Raw genomic sequence first — 17,004 nt, forward strand, 5'->3', positions numbered from 1 at the left:
GATTATATGAAATACCCATGTTCCTCCTGAAAAGGTAATTTCACCTAAGGGAAACATGTTTTTCTTTTCTTTTTCCATTTTATGTGCCCACTTTAAGGTGGCAGTAGCCTACATGAATGGTGACATTTTAATATATAGAAACACAGAATGTTTTTCTCAAGAGATGCAAGTACCTTCTATCACAGGGGTGGACAACTTGTAGCCCTCCAGATGTTTTGGCCTACAACTCGCATCAGTCCGAGCCAACATAGCCAGTGGTGAGTAACTGTAGGCCAAAACATCTAGAGGGACACAGGTTGCCCAGCCCTGTTCTATCAGTATAGCATGATGGAGCAACTTAAAATGCCAAAAATAATAATTAGACTAGTTTGAAGTACACAGAAGCCCTATGCTGAATGTGGTTTTGAGGCCAAGAATAATACTCCCAAAACAATTGTTTTGGCCCATCTAACTTCCTTATTTCTTGATGGGCAGGATGGGCGATAGTGAGGCTCATGGATCTAGTGGATCTATGTCTCTCCTTCTCTTTCCCTCTCTGCCCACCATCCCACCCTCTTTTCCCCAACCCTGACCCTCTGCCAAAGTTGCTGTTGAGACCTCAGAATAGGAGCCACCACAGAGCTTCCCATGGTGGTTGGGATGGGGAGAAATTCCCCTGATCCCCTCCATAAGTCATAAGTGCCTATGGCCTCATGGGGGAGAGGAGGGGACACACGCACAATCCTGTGGTTCCAGGGACGCCCCTGTTAGCATAACAGTTAAACTGTCCCAGACCATAATTCCAGCATATAACCTGAGGGAGATAATGCAGCAACCTTGCTGATGTTAAGCAGGTCTGAGTTGGTTAGTACCTGAATAGAAAACTGCCTGGAAACCCTGTGTATCCTGCCTTGTTTTTTTTATCATGGAAGAAAGATTAAATATAAATATAATAAATAATTGAAAACATCTACCCAAACACTGTTATGTAGAATTTTTGGAAGGGATGCCATTTAAGCCTCATGGAGGCTGCTAAGCAGCAGTTCATTCCCAAAGTGGGAAGTAAAGTGTTAAATCTATTTGCAATTAATTTGCCTGTAGAAAACTCTGTAATGTATTAAACCATACATACATAATTTTTATTCTTGCAGATAATGGAAAGCCTCCAACTTTGGTGACCAGCATGATTGATTACAACATGCCAATCACAATGGCCTACATGAAGCACATGAAGCTGCAGCTATTAAATTCCCAACAAGATGAGGTAAAAATCCTAAGATTGGTTCACAGTAACAATAGCAGTGGACTACATTCATCCACACTTATCTTACTACATCAGGGATCTAGTATTAAGAGTAGTTTTTTTTAAACCACAGGGGATATAGAAACATGCACTTAATCAGAGTTTTGAAGGGAAAAAAACCTGCTATTTATAGTTATGATTCCACACAGGGTATATCACATATTCAGATCACCTTGAACATCTTGTAGCACTATCCAATATTTGAATAATGGGATAGATGGGGAAAAGTAGTGTGAAAAAACATTCTTCTGGATTATTTTCTTGATTGCTGTCACTTGAAAGAAAACATAAAGAAGTTTAAACACAACAGACAAGTGATCCCTAACTGTGTTAACTGCATCTTGACTTTCTGAAAGTACTAATTTAGTGCAGGGGTGGGCAACTTGTAGCCCTCCAGTTGTGTTGGACTGCAACTCCCATCAACCCTAGCCAGCATAGGCAAGGGTGAGGGATGCTGGGAGTTGTAAGCGGTGGTGTCCAGGGTCTTTTCCAGGGAAAAGACCCTGGAAAAGTGGTGTCCAGAGAATCATTATTACTTTTATATTATTGCAAATAATGGTACATTTGGTGGTTCCATGCCTATAAGTAGGGCAGTGAAACAAGGCCACCCAAAGACAAAGTAGGGGCATCTGCATACTGGAGAGACTCTCCACGTATGCATAAAATGTAAAAGAAAAGAAAATGTCCAAAATGGCTCATTGATGACTGAACCTGTTGTGTGTCAGTTGGGAGGGTAATAAAAGGGAAATGGGTGTATGGCACGGGGGGAGGCAATTGGTCTGTTCAAGCCCTTAATAGCTTGTAAGGGGGTACATTAAGGTTGAGGAATGTGCACCCTTGAACATAATTCTCCATTTCAGCCAGTCTGAGATGCCATCAGCATTTAAGAACTCTGACCCTTTGAAGCCAAAAAGTCTGGAGGGGGAGGGATTTATTAGAAATGGGAAAGCACTGATCCTAATTAATCCTCCCCAAGGACTCTTTCAACTGCAAAGGGATCATAGTCCCCCACTGCTTCAAGTATCCTAGAATTGTGGAGGGAAAGAAATAGGGTCAGGGGATGGGTGCCACCCAGCTCTTCCTGAAAACAAAAGATCTCCCAAAACAGCATAAGGAAAAAAGGCAAAAATTTAAAACACTTGCCATCCCCCCGCAACTGCTCAAGTTTGGGGCTAGATGAGCAACTTCCTGCTCATTTAGCCTTGAACCTCAGCAGTCGTTGTGATAGGACAACAAGTGATACCTGTAACAAAACATTGCAGTCTAGAGTGCTCCTGTTCAGGGTTCTAGTCAGCTAGCCAGTCAGCTGTGCCCTCTTCCAGGGCACTCCGTTACATCCCCATCCCCTGGTTTTCCGTCCCTCCTCCTCAACAATCACTCAGGAAATGAGCATACACCATCCATGTTGAGCTGGTGTGGGTCATAGCCTCCTTTTCCCCAAAAGGTGGGTTTTTTAATACTTTTGCAAACCTTGGGTTTCCCATGAGCCTGCTGACACCTTCCGTGTGTGTGTGTGTGTGTGTGTGTGTGTGTGTGATGTCATTTTGGCTACATAAGGATCCCCACTCTGAGAATGAGTTTGCTATTAATGTATTATAGGTTTCCACTATAGCACTAGCCTGCTGAGGTTCAGGGCTAGGTGAACAGGGCAATATTTATTTATTTATTAATAAATAATAAATATTTATTAATAATATAATAAACAATATAATATTTATTAATAATATAATGAAGTACCTTATATTATTGTACATTATTGTACACTTGTACATTCCTACTGGCTTTGTCCCTGAGCCAATCTGCACAAGCAATTTAATGCAGAGGGAGAGCAATTTGAGGTTCTTTGTAACACATGTCATTGTTGCCAGTCTTCAGCCAACCAGCAGCTTCCCTCCTGAAAATCTACATTTTCAGAAAGTCCTTTTACTCCGTATTTCTTACTTAAAGCGGCCTACTTTACTTAAAGAAAGTAAATTTCTTACTTACTTACCCAGGTGGTTCTGCTGCAGTATGCCCTGTCCCCCCCGCAGTAAATCCTGAGTGTGCCTCTGCGACGTGGCCATGACCTGGACAAGGGGTGGGGCTGCCCCTTCCCCTCCTCCCCATTCACTCTTTTTCCCCAGTAGCACTACTGTCGCCAGTCAGAGTAAATAGCCTACCTTTCCCATCCATAAAAGCACTATAGCGCTGTTTCTCCCCTTCAGAATCGGGCTATACTTGAATTTGCCAGGTAGAGTATCTATCCTGCCTTTCTCATTCATAAAAGCTCTTGGGCTGGCTAGGAGCCAGAAACCCTCCCCCTGTCTGGTTAGGAAAAGGGGAAAAAAGAGGGAGCGGGGAGAGATTGAGATTGGCAGCATGAGAGATGGTGGGGAGGTGGCAGGGGGAGAGAGACATTGGCACTTCCTTTAATAGACTTAGGAAGTGGGATTCCCCCCACCCCCAGAACTGGTGGTCAAGCATTAAGTAACTCCCCACCTAAATCCACCTGCTTGGAATGAACTTGGGTAACCCCTTGGGGGGCCTGAGGAGAACCACCTACTCCAGACTCTTCTCCCCTCAGCTGCTGCTGCCCTGCTTCTTCCATTCTTCCTGCTCCTGTTACACCAATGCCCTCAGCTCTTCTTCCCTCCACCCTTCTCAAAGCAACAACAAACTCACCAAAATACACACTCTCTCCATCTCCTTTTCTTTTTTTAAAGGCGCCTTTCTGTCTTGGTTGCAACACAGTTTCTCCCCTTCAGAATCGCACAGTACTTGTTTTTGCCATTTAGAGTATCTACTCCGCCTTTCTCATTCATAAAAGTGCTAGAGCGCTGTTTCTACCCTTTAAAATTGTGCATTTATTGCTTTTGCTGGTCAGAGTATCTAGCCTGCCTTTCTCATTCATAAAAGCAGTACAGTGCTGTTTCTCTAGCCTTCAGAATTGTGTTTTAGTTGCTTTTCAGTTCATAAGAGTGCAATAGTAGGGGGGAACCTGGACAGGGGCGGGAAACAAGCCTCTCTCATTGGAGAGTGGCACCTCTGGGACTGATGACATTCAGCTCTCTTCCCCGACTTTGCCCACCCAACCCCAAAGTTTAAAGTCCTGTGTGACTGGAAAAGCAGATTTTTAGGTGATGTGTACTGTTTTCTTGCTTCGTGTGCTGCTGATGGACCAAAGCGATTTCAGGAAAATCCGGATGTAACTAGGAAGCACATCTGATTCTGTTGCCATGTAGATCCCCCCCCCCATGTCCTCTTGCAAAAAGACTCATTTAACAAATGAATACTGCTGGTGGGGAAAGGGACAGGGTCAGAGAAATGTGACTCTGAGCAGAATACAGCTGACTGGACAGCAGTATCCAGCAGGATATTTGTCTCAGAGCTTTTGATCTTACTCAGTGCAGAGCAGGAGTAATGTGATTGAGCAGAGGGCATTTTAGCAGTGGTATCTTTAGAAGTACACATCCATTCTTATCAGGACTAGCTCCAGGTTTGAAGGGCTCCCTAGCAAATAGTCCTCTGGTGGGCCCTCTCTTACATGAATGGGACTCCCATCATGGGCTTACCTACCAAGAATGGCAGGCAGCAGGGTGATCCGCCATTTTAAATTTCCCCCAAATTTAATTTTTGTGATAAAGACAAAATGGCATCCCTGAGAACCAGCTGCCTGGCACATAGGGTGGCCAGGTGTCCTCTTTTACAAAGGACTGTCCTCTATTTGAAGGGCTGCCAAGGGACCATCCTCTGTTCAAAGGGCTGTCCTGTCCAATTCCAGTTTAAAGATAATGAGCTGTAAGAACTGTTACCCATCAACAATTAGCACCTGGGCAGCAGACTGGGTAGGCAGGCACACAGGTCACCTGGTCACCATCTTCTGCACTATGATGAGATGTACTGTATTTCTATTTACATTCTAATAATTATTTCTAAATGGGCACGTATAAATATAAAAATGAGCATATACCAATTTTATCCAAATCGGTGTCCTCTTTTGTTCTCTCTTTTGGTGATGCATTTCCTCTTTTTTGGCAATTCCCTACTGGCACGGGGATGATCAGGGAGGCATCAGCACTTCTAGGCTGTCCCAGAGTATTGGGACCTGGCTACTGGTGCCAAGTACTGATGCCAGGCCTGCTTTTTAACATCCCAGATTCTCATCACAGACAGAGGTTTATCCAGGACTAACAATTCCTTTATACCATTAATATCTTTACCTATTCCACATCCTGGAAGGTCAGATGATCCTTTTGAATGTATGTATGACCACAGCCAGGTGGGGGGAAGGCTCTATGAAGAATTGGGATCAGTTCCCAGGCATAGAAATGGCACTATAAACATTGGATGGGGACTGCAGAGCTTTTAAATTATTTTTCATCAGCTTGCTTAGTGATGAATGTATTTTCCCACTTCTGGCTGCCAAACAGAAGCCTAGCAGCCAAAAGTAGCCCCTGCCTGCTATGTCTACTTCTCTGCTTGTGAGAACTATCTGAACTAGTGGGGGCAGGGTTACACTTTCCCACATTTCCGGGCCTATTGCATGATTATGAGTGCAGAAAGCTAATATCTGTACAAACCCCTAGACATGCTCCTGTCTTAGGGCTTCATCACACGGAGCATTTATCCTGTGATTGAGATTGCTCCTTCATGGACATTTGCAGGCTCTTTACATGATGCCGTGACCCTCCAAGGCATCTCCTGCACCAAATGCCCTTTGTTCCATTTTTAAATAGATCGTAGATAGTGAGCTATCAAATTACCCCATTGTGTTCCACTTCAGTTTCCTCTGTCAAAAGAGTTAAAGTGGGAAGAAGAGGTGCAAGATCATGAAAGATAATGGAAGACTCAGATACAGGGAGAAGGGGTGGAAGGGGAGAGGAGAATGGGAGCATGTGTAAAGGGAGTCAGTTGTGATCCTGCATTTAAAATGGAAGCAGAAAGCCCCATTTTAAATGCAGGATTTTAGGCTGGTGTGGAAATGCCCTTAGAGAAGAGATCACTAAGGGCTGATCTACACTTACAGGTTTTTTAGCTTCCAATGAGGTTTCACCACCCATCTTTCATACTACGCAGTACCCACCTTGAATTAGAACTGGAATTTCCCGCTTCCGTGTTCCCGCTTTCAATACCCTGATATCCCATTATTTCCCCTTAATGTGCTCTGATTTTCTGCCTTCACTACTGTATCTGGTCGTAGTCCCCTCCCCTGCCTGTCCATATATGGTGGTGTTTGTATTTCCCTCCTGTCCAATCACAGCTCTCGATGGCCCCATGTCATCTTCCGGCTACTGATCACATAGCTTCCTCAGCAGTCAATGTTGGATGGGCAACTGCCTGGGAATCAGGCTTCCTGCATTGAGCAGGGGGTTGTTCTATCCCTTCAAATGAGACTAAGTTTTACCCCTTTCAGCTTAAAAAAAAAATTAAGGTGTTATCTTCAAAGAATCGTGGCTTCTCCGCGACCCCCCCCCCCAATTCAGGCATGATCTTTGAAGATTCAAAAATTTGAAGATCTGAAGCTTCAAATCTTTGAATTTTTGAATCTTTGAAGATTCGAATCTTCGATGATCATGCCTGAATTAGGAAAAAAAATCGTGGAGAAGCCACAATTCTTTGAAGATAACACCTTAATTTAAAAAAAAAAGCCGAGGGGGTAAAACGTAGTCTCATTTGAAGGGATAGAACAACCCCCTGCTCATTGCAGGAAGCCTGATTCCCAGGCGGTGGCCCATCCAACTACTGATCGGGGCTGACCCTGCTTAGCTTCTGAGATCAGACAAGCGTGCACACATCCAGCCCTTTGCTTGTTGTTGAGGAAACATTGAGTGCTGAGGTAGCTCTGCAATCACTAGCCGAAAGACGACATGGGGCTGTCGAGAGCTGTGAGCATGGTGGGTGTGGAATCAGCAGAAACAGGTAGAGTTTCTGATCCTCCAATGAGAGCCTCCATCTTTAAGAGCAGGAAAACAGTACAGCACTCGAGTGTGAACCGAGCTTGCACATTCAATGAAGCACTGCAACGGGGAAAATGGGTGAGTGTGAACAATCCCGTTTTAATGCAAGAGCATTTAACCTGACAGGACACCGAATTCTTTGCAATGATGGGCACAATGTAGATTGGCCCTAAGAGATTGTGGCAAGGGGAAGACCAGCCTGGCCCTGTCCATTGCCCAGAGAAAGAGAAGCTACACAGAGCTTGCTTCCTTCCTGCCTGAAAGAGCACTTGGCTGCAAATGCCAATTGCCCTGGAAATGCAGAGCTGAAGGGAAGCACACTCTGGCCTCTGCCATTGGCCAGGGGACTAAGGGCTGCTGGGTTGTGTACCTTCAAGGAGTGGAAGAGGAATTTGTTTGCTTCTCTTTCCCTGCCCCATTCCCTTCCCCTGCCTTTTGTATCATGTCTGTAGATTGCGAGCTTGCAAGCTGGGGCTCTCTTATCTTTTAAACTCTATATATAGTGCTTAGAAAATGTTGGATGCTTTCTAAGTGATAAATAATTTTAAAAATTGAGTTAATCCATTTGCTACTGTGAACTTGCCATTTATTTCAGGCTAAGTAGTTAATTTGTTTAGTTATTTTAAAAACACACATATCCTTTCTTTTTCAAGAAAATTCAAGGCAGATGACGATTCTATTATAGGCCTGTTCAGGCATTCTTGAGCCCTTTTCCACCTTGACAGGTGGGGAAAAGGGCTCAAGATCATCCACAGGATTTAAAGGGTTGCCCCGACTCCTGGGGGTGCCCTCTTCCCAGTACACCCTTCCCTGGGTGGCAAGCAACTCTGTTTCATGGAGATCTACATCCCCCTTTTTAATCTCCCAGATGCAGTAACCATGTCTAGTTTGATGTGATTACAGTGATTGGGAGATTAAAAATGGGGGTGTAGATCTCCCTCAAAAATACCTGCTGGTGCAAGTGGGGATTCGAAGCAGGGCACCCCCAAGTTCAGGGCAACCCTTTCAACCCTGGGAATAACCTTGCTAAGGGGGTGATCTGCACCCATTTCCCCACCTGTCAATTGTCAAAGGCTGTCAGATCACCCTGTACACACTGTAGTCTTGCCTGTTATGTTGTATGTTTGACAGCTCAAACATACAAGACTCCAGATAGGGATGGCAGAGAATTCCGCCATGGATCTCAGGGAGGCCGAATGCCAGTGCATTCGGCCCCCTGAAAACTGTGGCGGAATGGTCTGCCACCCCCTGCCACCCCCCCACGGATTCCTCTGGGACGAGACTTACCTGGGGCGGATCTTCCAGGCGGCGGCGGCTCCGGCGGTTTCGGCGGCGGCGGCAGCTGGTCTTCCGACCTGCTGCCGCCACCGCCATTTGCAGTTTTTGGGGGTTTTTTACACAGACGTGATAGGCTACGTAAGTTTTTATGTAGCCTAAAACGTCTGGGTAAAAAAAAAAAAAAGGTGTACGCAAATGGCAGCAGCTATGGCCACCGCCATTTGCGTTCCTTATTTTGGGCCATCTTACTCTACGTAAATAATTATGTAGACTAAGATGGCGAAAATAAGGGGAACGCAAATAGCGTCCGCTACGCTATTTATTTTCGCCGTCATAGTCTACGTAAATAGTTACGTAAATTAAGATGGCCAAAAAGAAGGAATGCAAATGGCGGCGGCCATAGCCACTGCCATTTGCGTACACTGTTTGTTTGTTTTTTTACCCAGAGCCCTCCGTGGCCAGAAATCCGGCTGCAGACGGCTCTGGCCTGGCTGGGCCTGGCTGGCTGCTCCGCGGAGCTGCCGCGGAGCACAGCCAGCTGCGGAGGATTCCGGGGGGGAGGAATGGAGCTCCTCCCCCCCCGGCCAGGATTCCGGGGGGAGGGATGGAACGCCTCCCCCCCCATCAGAATAATCCGCAAAACGCAAGTGATTTTCATACATCCCTAGCTCCAGACAAGGCAAGCTTGTATATATTTCTGACAGTCAGAGTTGTGGAAGTGCACAACTCCAAAAACTTTTTTTTTTAAAGGGGGCTATTTGTGCACTTTCCCTGGGGCCAGGAAAATAATAAAAAAGAATGTTGCTCCCGTTTTGCATAAATAAAATAAAGAAAGAAAATTAAAGACTGCTCCAAATGTGACTGGAGTCATGATTGGCGTGGGGATGGGGGACTTGGTGGGAGACAAGGGAGACAGTTACAGCCCCTCCAAAGTGCCGTTTGGGTACAGTTGGAGGTGCTGTTACTGGCAAGGGGCATGTGAAGCGGCTCAGCCATGACTGTAAAGAGAGATTGTGGCCACACTTGGGAAGCGCAGCAGGGGTTTCTGCCTCTCTTGCTGAGTGACTTGCTGCCCGATGCCTGCATCCCATGGGAGGTTGGCAGTGCCAGGTTTGGACAACACATCAACCCATCATGGGTACAACAACCCATAGAACAACCCATGGGTTGTTGGGGTGGCTTGTTGCCCATGCACAAGCCACTCTGCAGGAATCAGCCTGGGTTCGGATGACACAACAACCCACTGTGGCTTATCACTGACTATGGGTTGTTGTGTCATGTGAACCCAGTCTCTGTTTCCTTCAGATGACTAGTTTCCCAGTCAGAGCAAATGACTCCTTATTTATTACGGACCTTGAAGGGGAAGCTACAATTACCATTATCTAACCAGTTTTTCAACCAGATTATAATGATAGAGGAGACATTCCAACCCTTACCAGGAAAGAATACATTTCACAGATATATTATGTGGTATAAAGATTAACTAGTAGGGGAGAATGTGCAGGATAACACAAGAGGTTTTATTTCTAACATATGCTTCAAATTACTTCATATATGATAGTATGTTCTGGAAAACTCACCCCTGGATTTACACTGAATTTTTGTTTCTAAGGATTCACGAAGTCACCCTAGCATATATGTGGGCTGGAAGATAAAACTCAACTTAAATATCACTGCTTTCTTGTGCAAAGGTCTAATACTCAAGCAATAGCAATCTCTTAATAGTTATCATCTAAAAAAATTCCAAGAACAGTTATTGGAAATGTATTTTTTCTGCAGCAATTGGCCCCAAGGTGTTTTATTCCTACAGACTTCCGAGGATTCAAAGGCATTTCTGTTCCTTTATTTGGGTATCCTTTAGCTACAGTGTCTATAGAACTCAGTGGAGTTCAGGCTAATCCTTAGAACATTCTTCACCATTGCCAGGTTACAAAACAGATCTGGAATGGTGCAAGGTAGTGTAATGGATGAGTTCCCCTGGGCTTAATTCAGAATGGGCATGCCTAAAATGAACAGATATGGCCACAGTTCCTTCAGATTAGATTCAAATTAATATATTTTAATTTCAGGCCCAGTTTGAGCTCCAATGACTGGAGGCCTCCCCAAACCCCCTTGGAAACTCCCCCCCCCCATTTACCTGGCAGCAACATCAACAAGGACTGCTGTTATCATATTGATGCAACAATAGCATTCTTGGTGTCAATATCCCTGGTAATTGTAGTTTCTCAGGTCTTCTGGGTTCCTAGTAAGAAGACATTAGCTTTGACAAGGTTCCATTTCCAGGAATCCTGCTGCTCAGGATGCTGCTAAGCATGCCTACATTCTTGGCCCAGAACAATATTTCTCAATGCTGTTGCACAGAGCCTGATGAAGTAGTCACCTTCTCATCACTGCTGGCACTACAATCACGTACATTTCAGTAAGAAAGGGAACAAGTGGTGGCTACTGCAGTGGGGCGGGCTGGTGCTGGGGCCCAGGCTGAACTAATAAGCTGAGTTCAAACCTTGTAGAGGTTTGGGCTCAGCTCTTAATTAGCTTGTAAATTCTTAATTGGGGAAATTTGTACTCCAAACTCCTCAGTTAAGAACTTCAGGTGCATCCCTACCTACTGCATCTTGGGAACAGCATTATTTTTGGAAGGACCTTCTGTTACTTGAAGAAGCAGAATTCCTCTTAGAAGCACTGAAATTTTGAAAGAGTACAACATGCCTTTACCCAGTGCAAGGAGCGTTGTTCTCACCAGTACAGAGAAACAAAACTTTTTAACTGTCCAGTTTCATATGAAGCAAGGATGGGTATTTCAGCTATCTGGAACCATTCTGTTATGCCTTTTACTAGTGACTATCATAGTAACTCAGTTGCTTATGGAAATTCTACTTGTTTTCACTCAAATTCCCATGTCCTTTCCACAGTAGCTATAATCCTGAGTTCATTTACACATTCATATACGTTGGATTTAAGCATATGCAGCAGGGCACAACAGCCAGTTAATTACACTTGTATAGATCTCTTAGTTAAAGTACAAAGAATCAAAGCTTTCAAGGTTGTCTATCCTAGGCTGAACAGCATCTAGTAATTGCTTGGTAAACTTTAATCTACTATGAATACTATGCCTGAAAATTATCTTGACATTTGTTAATATGCTTGCGATATGGAATTTTATATTTATAGGATGAAAGTTCCATAGAAAGTGATGAATTTGATCTGAGTGATTCCACCCGGATGTCTGCTGTAAACTCTGACCTCAGTTCAAATCTTGAAGAAAGGATTCAAAGTCCACAGAATCTCCAGGGCCAGCAAGATGGTAAGCTTATTGTTCAACAAATGAAGCCGAGTTTTGTTGAACACCTCCTTTTCTCATTAACCTGGTTCACACAATCAAAACAACCCTCCATGGGTTGCTTAAGCCACAGTGGCCTGCAGTGTGAGCTGAGCGGGATTTGCATATTCAACGCACAGCCATGGCTTGTCATGTCATGCAAGCCCAGGGGCTGTGGATTATGTGAGGGTTAAGCAATGAGAGAGTTAAATAACCCTCGCATAACCCAACAACAGACCATGGGTTATGTAATGGTTGTTTAACCCTCACATAACCCACAATCCCCGGGTTCGCATGACATGACAAGCTGCGGTGGGCATTAAATATTCAAAATGGCAGCCCACAAGCACCAGCACACCCCGCAGCCCACCGTGGCTTAAATAAGCCACAGTGGGCTGTTCATTTGTTTGAACTGGCCCATTGTCAGTGATGTGTGATTTGTATGGTTTAGTTGCTGTTTATTTAATAGGTGCTGACATATTACTTAATTGATTATTGTGATTAAATATACAGAGTTAGATGGGTGGTGCAGCTTTGTAGTCACACAGGGATAAAAAAGAACAAAAAAGGGGGCTTAGGGCAGGAGATGAAGCTATTTCAGCTACTATTCATTTCACAGATTGCTTTTGATCTGCGAACAGTAGCATTTGCTATGTATTAGCACAATAGTAAGTTTACTAACATTGATTTGGCCTCCTTTTTTGCCACTTTCCAAGGACACACAGGGCTGGTCTCCACAAATGTGCATACCTTTACTTTCTCTCATATAAGGAAATGAATGTATCTACTTATATGGGAAAAGATGAAGTGTTGTACTAGAGGACAATGTTGCAGTGGGGGCAAAACTGGCCATACATAGACGGATGACGCATATACTTCCACCTTATTTTTTCAGTTCATTGAAAAATATTGGCTTTCCCTCCACACAAATTCCACCCATCATAATGATGGGCATTTCACTAGAGGAAAATAAAGGGGTAGAGCTGTAGCCAAAAAAGGTTTGCACAATTTTATTGTGTGTTATCATAGATATCAGACAGAAGACTTTCAGTCTGGCATCTCACACTAGTTAGTCTTGCATCTGACACAGCTTTGGGACAGAGGCTCCTTTACTAGTGCTGGTGTCTACAATATGCTGATGTCAACCAACTTCATTTATCTTTTTCATTAATAGTAGAAATTGTGGTGGAATGGATAAGGGTTCAGAAGATGGAAGCAAGGTCCCTGTGATCAGAGGAAGGTGTGGGTCCTATGATAAATGATATCTTGTCCTGTAATATCAAAAGAACATCTGCCTGCAATGCCTGACTGCCAGTCTGTCTGTGACTTCATTTATTACCCCTCTGATTTTCATCTGCTTGAACCGGATCCCATCTGCAACCTGTCTCAGAGTTAGGCCATATGAATGGGTAGGAAACCGGCACCTTTCACGTGTTCCACTGAATGTCTGGAAAGGGAGCAAGTGGGATTGTGCATTTTGTCTCTGCTCCTGAGCTTGTTGCATTCAACTGCAAATTCCCTATTATGCTGAGAAAGCACTACATTTGAACAGTTTTACACATGTAGAACCTATGAAGACATTCTTCTGAATAAGTGGAGGCTGGGAGTAGGCATGGGGGGTGGGGGTGGGAAATCATTTGGTTCACATTTTAATACAACCATACCTAATTTAATAGTTTCAAACCAACATGCAAACCGAAACTCAAGTTATCCTTTGAAATTCACACTTCTCCAAATTTTGCAATGGAATTCTCCAATTAAAGTACACATATTAGGGAAAAGTGCACACAAAAATGCATAGATAGGTGAAAATAATATTAAAATGCTTAATATTAGGAACATTCCTTGAAAAAATGTGTATATCAGGCAAAATTACATACAAAAATGTGTATACTGGGAGAAAAGAGCACAAAATGTGTATGAATTTTGAACTTTTAAAAAATCCTCAAAGTTTGGGATGAACCAAACTTAAGATTGGAAAAATAAGAAACTGAGAGAAATAAAAATGGACAGGTTTGCCCATCCCTAGTTGGGAATGGTGACAGCATGTGCAATGTATTCCCCCACTGCATGCATTCCATGTAATGTGTGAAAATGGCTATTGAGAGCAGGGATAGGGTGCTGCGTGGATGCACTGAAATCCTGAAAGAAAGCTTAAAACTATACTTCTCTGGGATATGAAGGTGTAATTGGTTTGCTCTGATGGAGGAGTAGTGGAACACAATACACAGCAAAGATGATCAGGGGGCTGGAAACAAAGCCCTATGAGGAGAGACTGAAAGAACTGGGCATGTGTAGCCTTCAGAAGACTGAGGGGAGATATGATAGTGCTTCAAGTACTTGAAAGGTTGTCACAGAGAGGAAGGCCAGGGGACACAGAATAATGGGCTCAAGTGACAGGAAGCCAGATTCCGGCTGAACATCAGGAAAAAACGTCCTGACTTTAGAGCAACACGACCAATTACCTGGGGAGGTAGTGGGCTCTCCCACGCTGGAAGCATTCAAGATGAAGCTAGACAGCCACTTGTCAGGGATGCTCTGACTTGGATTCCTGCACTGAGCAGGGGGTTGGACTCGATGGTCTTATAGGCCCCTTCCAACCCTACTATTCTATGATTCTATGCTAAGACTCTAGTGCACAGGTAGTATGGGTGAAATCTGTCTCTGATGGGATACCTTCTCCTTTTCCCCAGTGTCAACTCCAACCTGTTGCCTCTTGCTCATCAGTTTTTTCAGTGCCCTGGTTCTGACTCCCCGTGAACACTTTTATACTTCTGCCCCCAGCTGCCCCTTTAGGTGATAGGACTGCTATATGCCCATTTCAGGAATCTAATTTAAGTCCTTGAGTGTCCTCCTTGCAGCTTCCTACCCTGTTGCCCTAAACTATAGAATCCTCTGTCATTTACTCACAAGCAGCATTCCCACCTTAGCACCTGGGGCTCTGCTTCTTTGCCCCTGCTTATTTCTTGGGGGGCTCCAGCTCATGATATTAGCATGTCAGAGTACCAGTGCTGCCTCAAAATAAACCTAAACATGGGGTCTTTAAAATTCCCTGTCTGAGAATGAAGTTATTTATTTATTTTTAACATTGACGGTTACTAGATCTTCATATGAGTATTTTGTTAACTTAAGACTGCAATTCTATACATGTTTACCTAAGAGTAAGCCTCAGTGAACTTAGTGGGACTTATTTCTGAATCAACCTGTATAGCAGTGGTCTTCACTTTTTTTCCAAGCAGAAGCCACTTTGGGAGTCTGTGGGAGCCACTGAGGCCACTTGGGAGCCTTTCCTAAGCTATGGGGGGGGGGCGCTGTGCTGTCCCTACCGCACCCCCAGTCAAGCAGTGGCACTGTGCACTGGACTTGGCTGGAGGCCTTTTGGGGCCTGTCCTCATCCCCTCCACATCATCCAAGCAAGGCCTCGCAAAGTCACCACGCAGGCAAATTCTGACAGGCTCCCTTGATCTTGCATGGGGATGGATCTCTTTCTCATCACTGAGAGAGTGTGCTACACCACTCAGTGCTGCAACATCTCTCAGTGCAGGTCCACATTGCTCTCTATCTTGCCCGTGCATTCAATTTCTCATTCACCACCAATGCTGCATAGTGCATCACCGCAGCTAGCCAATCACCTTGCTTTTTGCCTCTTGGGTTCCTCCCCAACAACAACTCATTCATCCCAACTTTGTAGCTGACATGCCCCAGAGTCTCCTCCAGCAGTCGAAATCACAGCAGCTGGCCCACTGCTAAAGCAAACAAGGAGATGAAACTAGAGAGCCCCTGCTGAGAGTGAGCAGCTATTGACGAGAGTGAGAGAGCGCATGAATAAGAGAGGCGGAGAACCACACATGAGGTGATTGGGAGTCACCAGTGGCACCTGGGCCTTACGGTGAAGAACACTGCTATACAGGATTGCACTGTAACTGTCCTTTGTGAGGATAATTCCCCATAAGGTCTAATTCCTGAAGATGCTTACACTTTCTGAGATTAAAAACTGGGAACTCACTGTGTTTGCAAGAATAATAAATGCACATCTTTCCTAGGGATGCAGAGACATTTTGCTCGCTTACTTGTTTACAGCTTACTTCTGTTCTGACTACTTGTTAAGGCAGGGGCAGCTTATTGACTCCCCAAAACCTGTGGAAGAGGCTGCCATGACTCTTGATTTTAGAGAACAAAAGAAGGGCAGCAGCCTGAGAGCAACTAGCACTGGGAAGAAATTCAGGCAGAGGTTTCTATTATCATCTGAATTTGATATAAAACCCTAAGCTGAAAAGGATTAATATTGGATCCTACACTTTTCAGGGGAAATCCTAGTGCTACTGAAGCTAGCAATCACACGAATCCTATGGCACATTTTGTATAAGTGTGTTACTATGCATGAAAATTTCACTACTTGCATGCAAGTGTGTTTAGGGCTGCATCTGTGGTGGTGATCCTCAGATAATGATTCCAAATTCTGAAGTAATACAGTTGTAGTAAATCAATCAGCGGTGTGAGAATTGTGGCATAATAGTTTGACTAAGCAGAAAGCACCATTCTGGTACAACTTCGGGGCTCTTATACATTGGATAAAAACACTATTTCCTGTTGCAGTGGATGAAACTTTTTCAGAATCTGAGATCTGCAGCAGTATTGCAGACAAATCAAGCACAGATCAGCTGTCCTATCCCTTATGCAATTGTAATTGTGACAATGTATGTACAAGCACTAAGAATGAAAGAAGAATCTATCCAAATAACTTTTCTACTCATGACAAACTACAACTGGTGTCAGAATTTTAAATGGATACTTAGGTTTTCTGCTGCTCCCCACGCCCTTGAAAAACTGTGGACCAGACACAATCTAGTCTATGAACTGTCTTGGCAAGGCAAGCTAGCATAATAATATGGAGATCCCCCTGCTTCTATTGTACAGCAGCAGCTCTGAGGATAAAAAGACATTCTCAGCCTCCAAGATTGTCAGTCTGCCACCTTTCACAAGCATTGAATTCATTTGTCAATAAAGAAAACGAAAGAAAGAAATGGAACATTAACATCTGCATGTTTCAGAATAAGCCTTGGGGCTGAACTGAAAATTAATTGAAGTGTTATCTTTTTCATGGCAAAATCACAAAAGTTTCTCAGACCTGGGAGTAAGTGATATCACTGATTTGAAGAAAATTAGTGCCTTTGTCACCTGTGAAGAGT

General features: G+C 44.1%; 1 protein-coding gene across 2 annotated transcripts in view; it reads left to right on the plus strand.

The window, feature by feature from the left end:
* Positions 1 to 17,004, plus strand: part of NOL4 (nucleolar protein 4) — a 207,321-nt gene that overhangs the window by 80,891 nt on the left and 109,426 nt on the right. For both annotated transcript variants that reach the window (XM_084848084.1, XM_084848085.1), the window contains exons 4-5: positions 1,131 to 1,243; positions 11,668 to 11,800. In XM_084848084.1, coding sequence (XP_084704210.1) covers positions 1,131 to 1,243; positions 11,668 to 11,800 — 246 coding nt within the window. The remainder of the gene's footprint in view (positions 1 to 1,130; positions 1,244 to 11,667; positions 11,801 to 17,004) is intronic.

Source organism: Heloderma suspectum, chromosome 4 (genome assembly GCF_057233095.1).
Source record: "Heloderma suspectum isolate Gila_16-S chromosome 4, 16-S_ref, whole genome shotgun sequence".
Taxonomy (NCBI): domain Eukaryota; kingdom Metazoa; phylum Chordata; class Lepidosauria; order Squamata; family Helodermatidae; genus Heloderma; species Heloderma suspectum.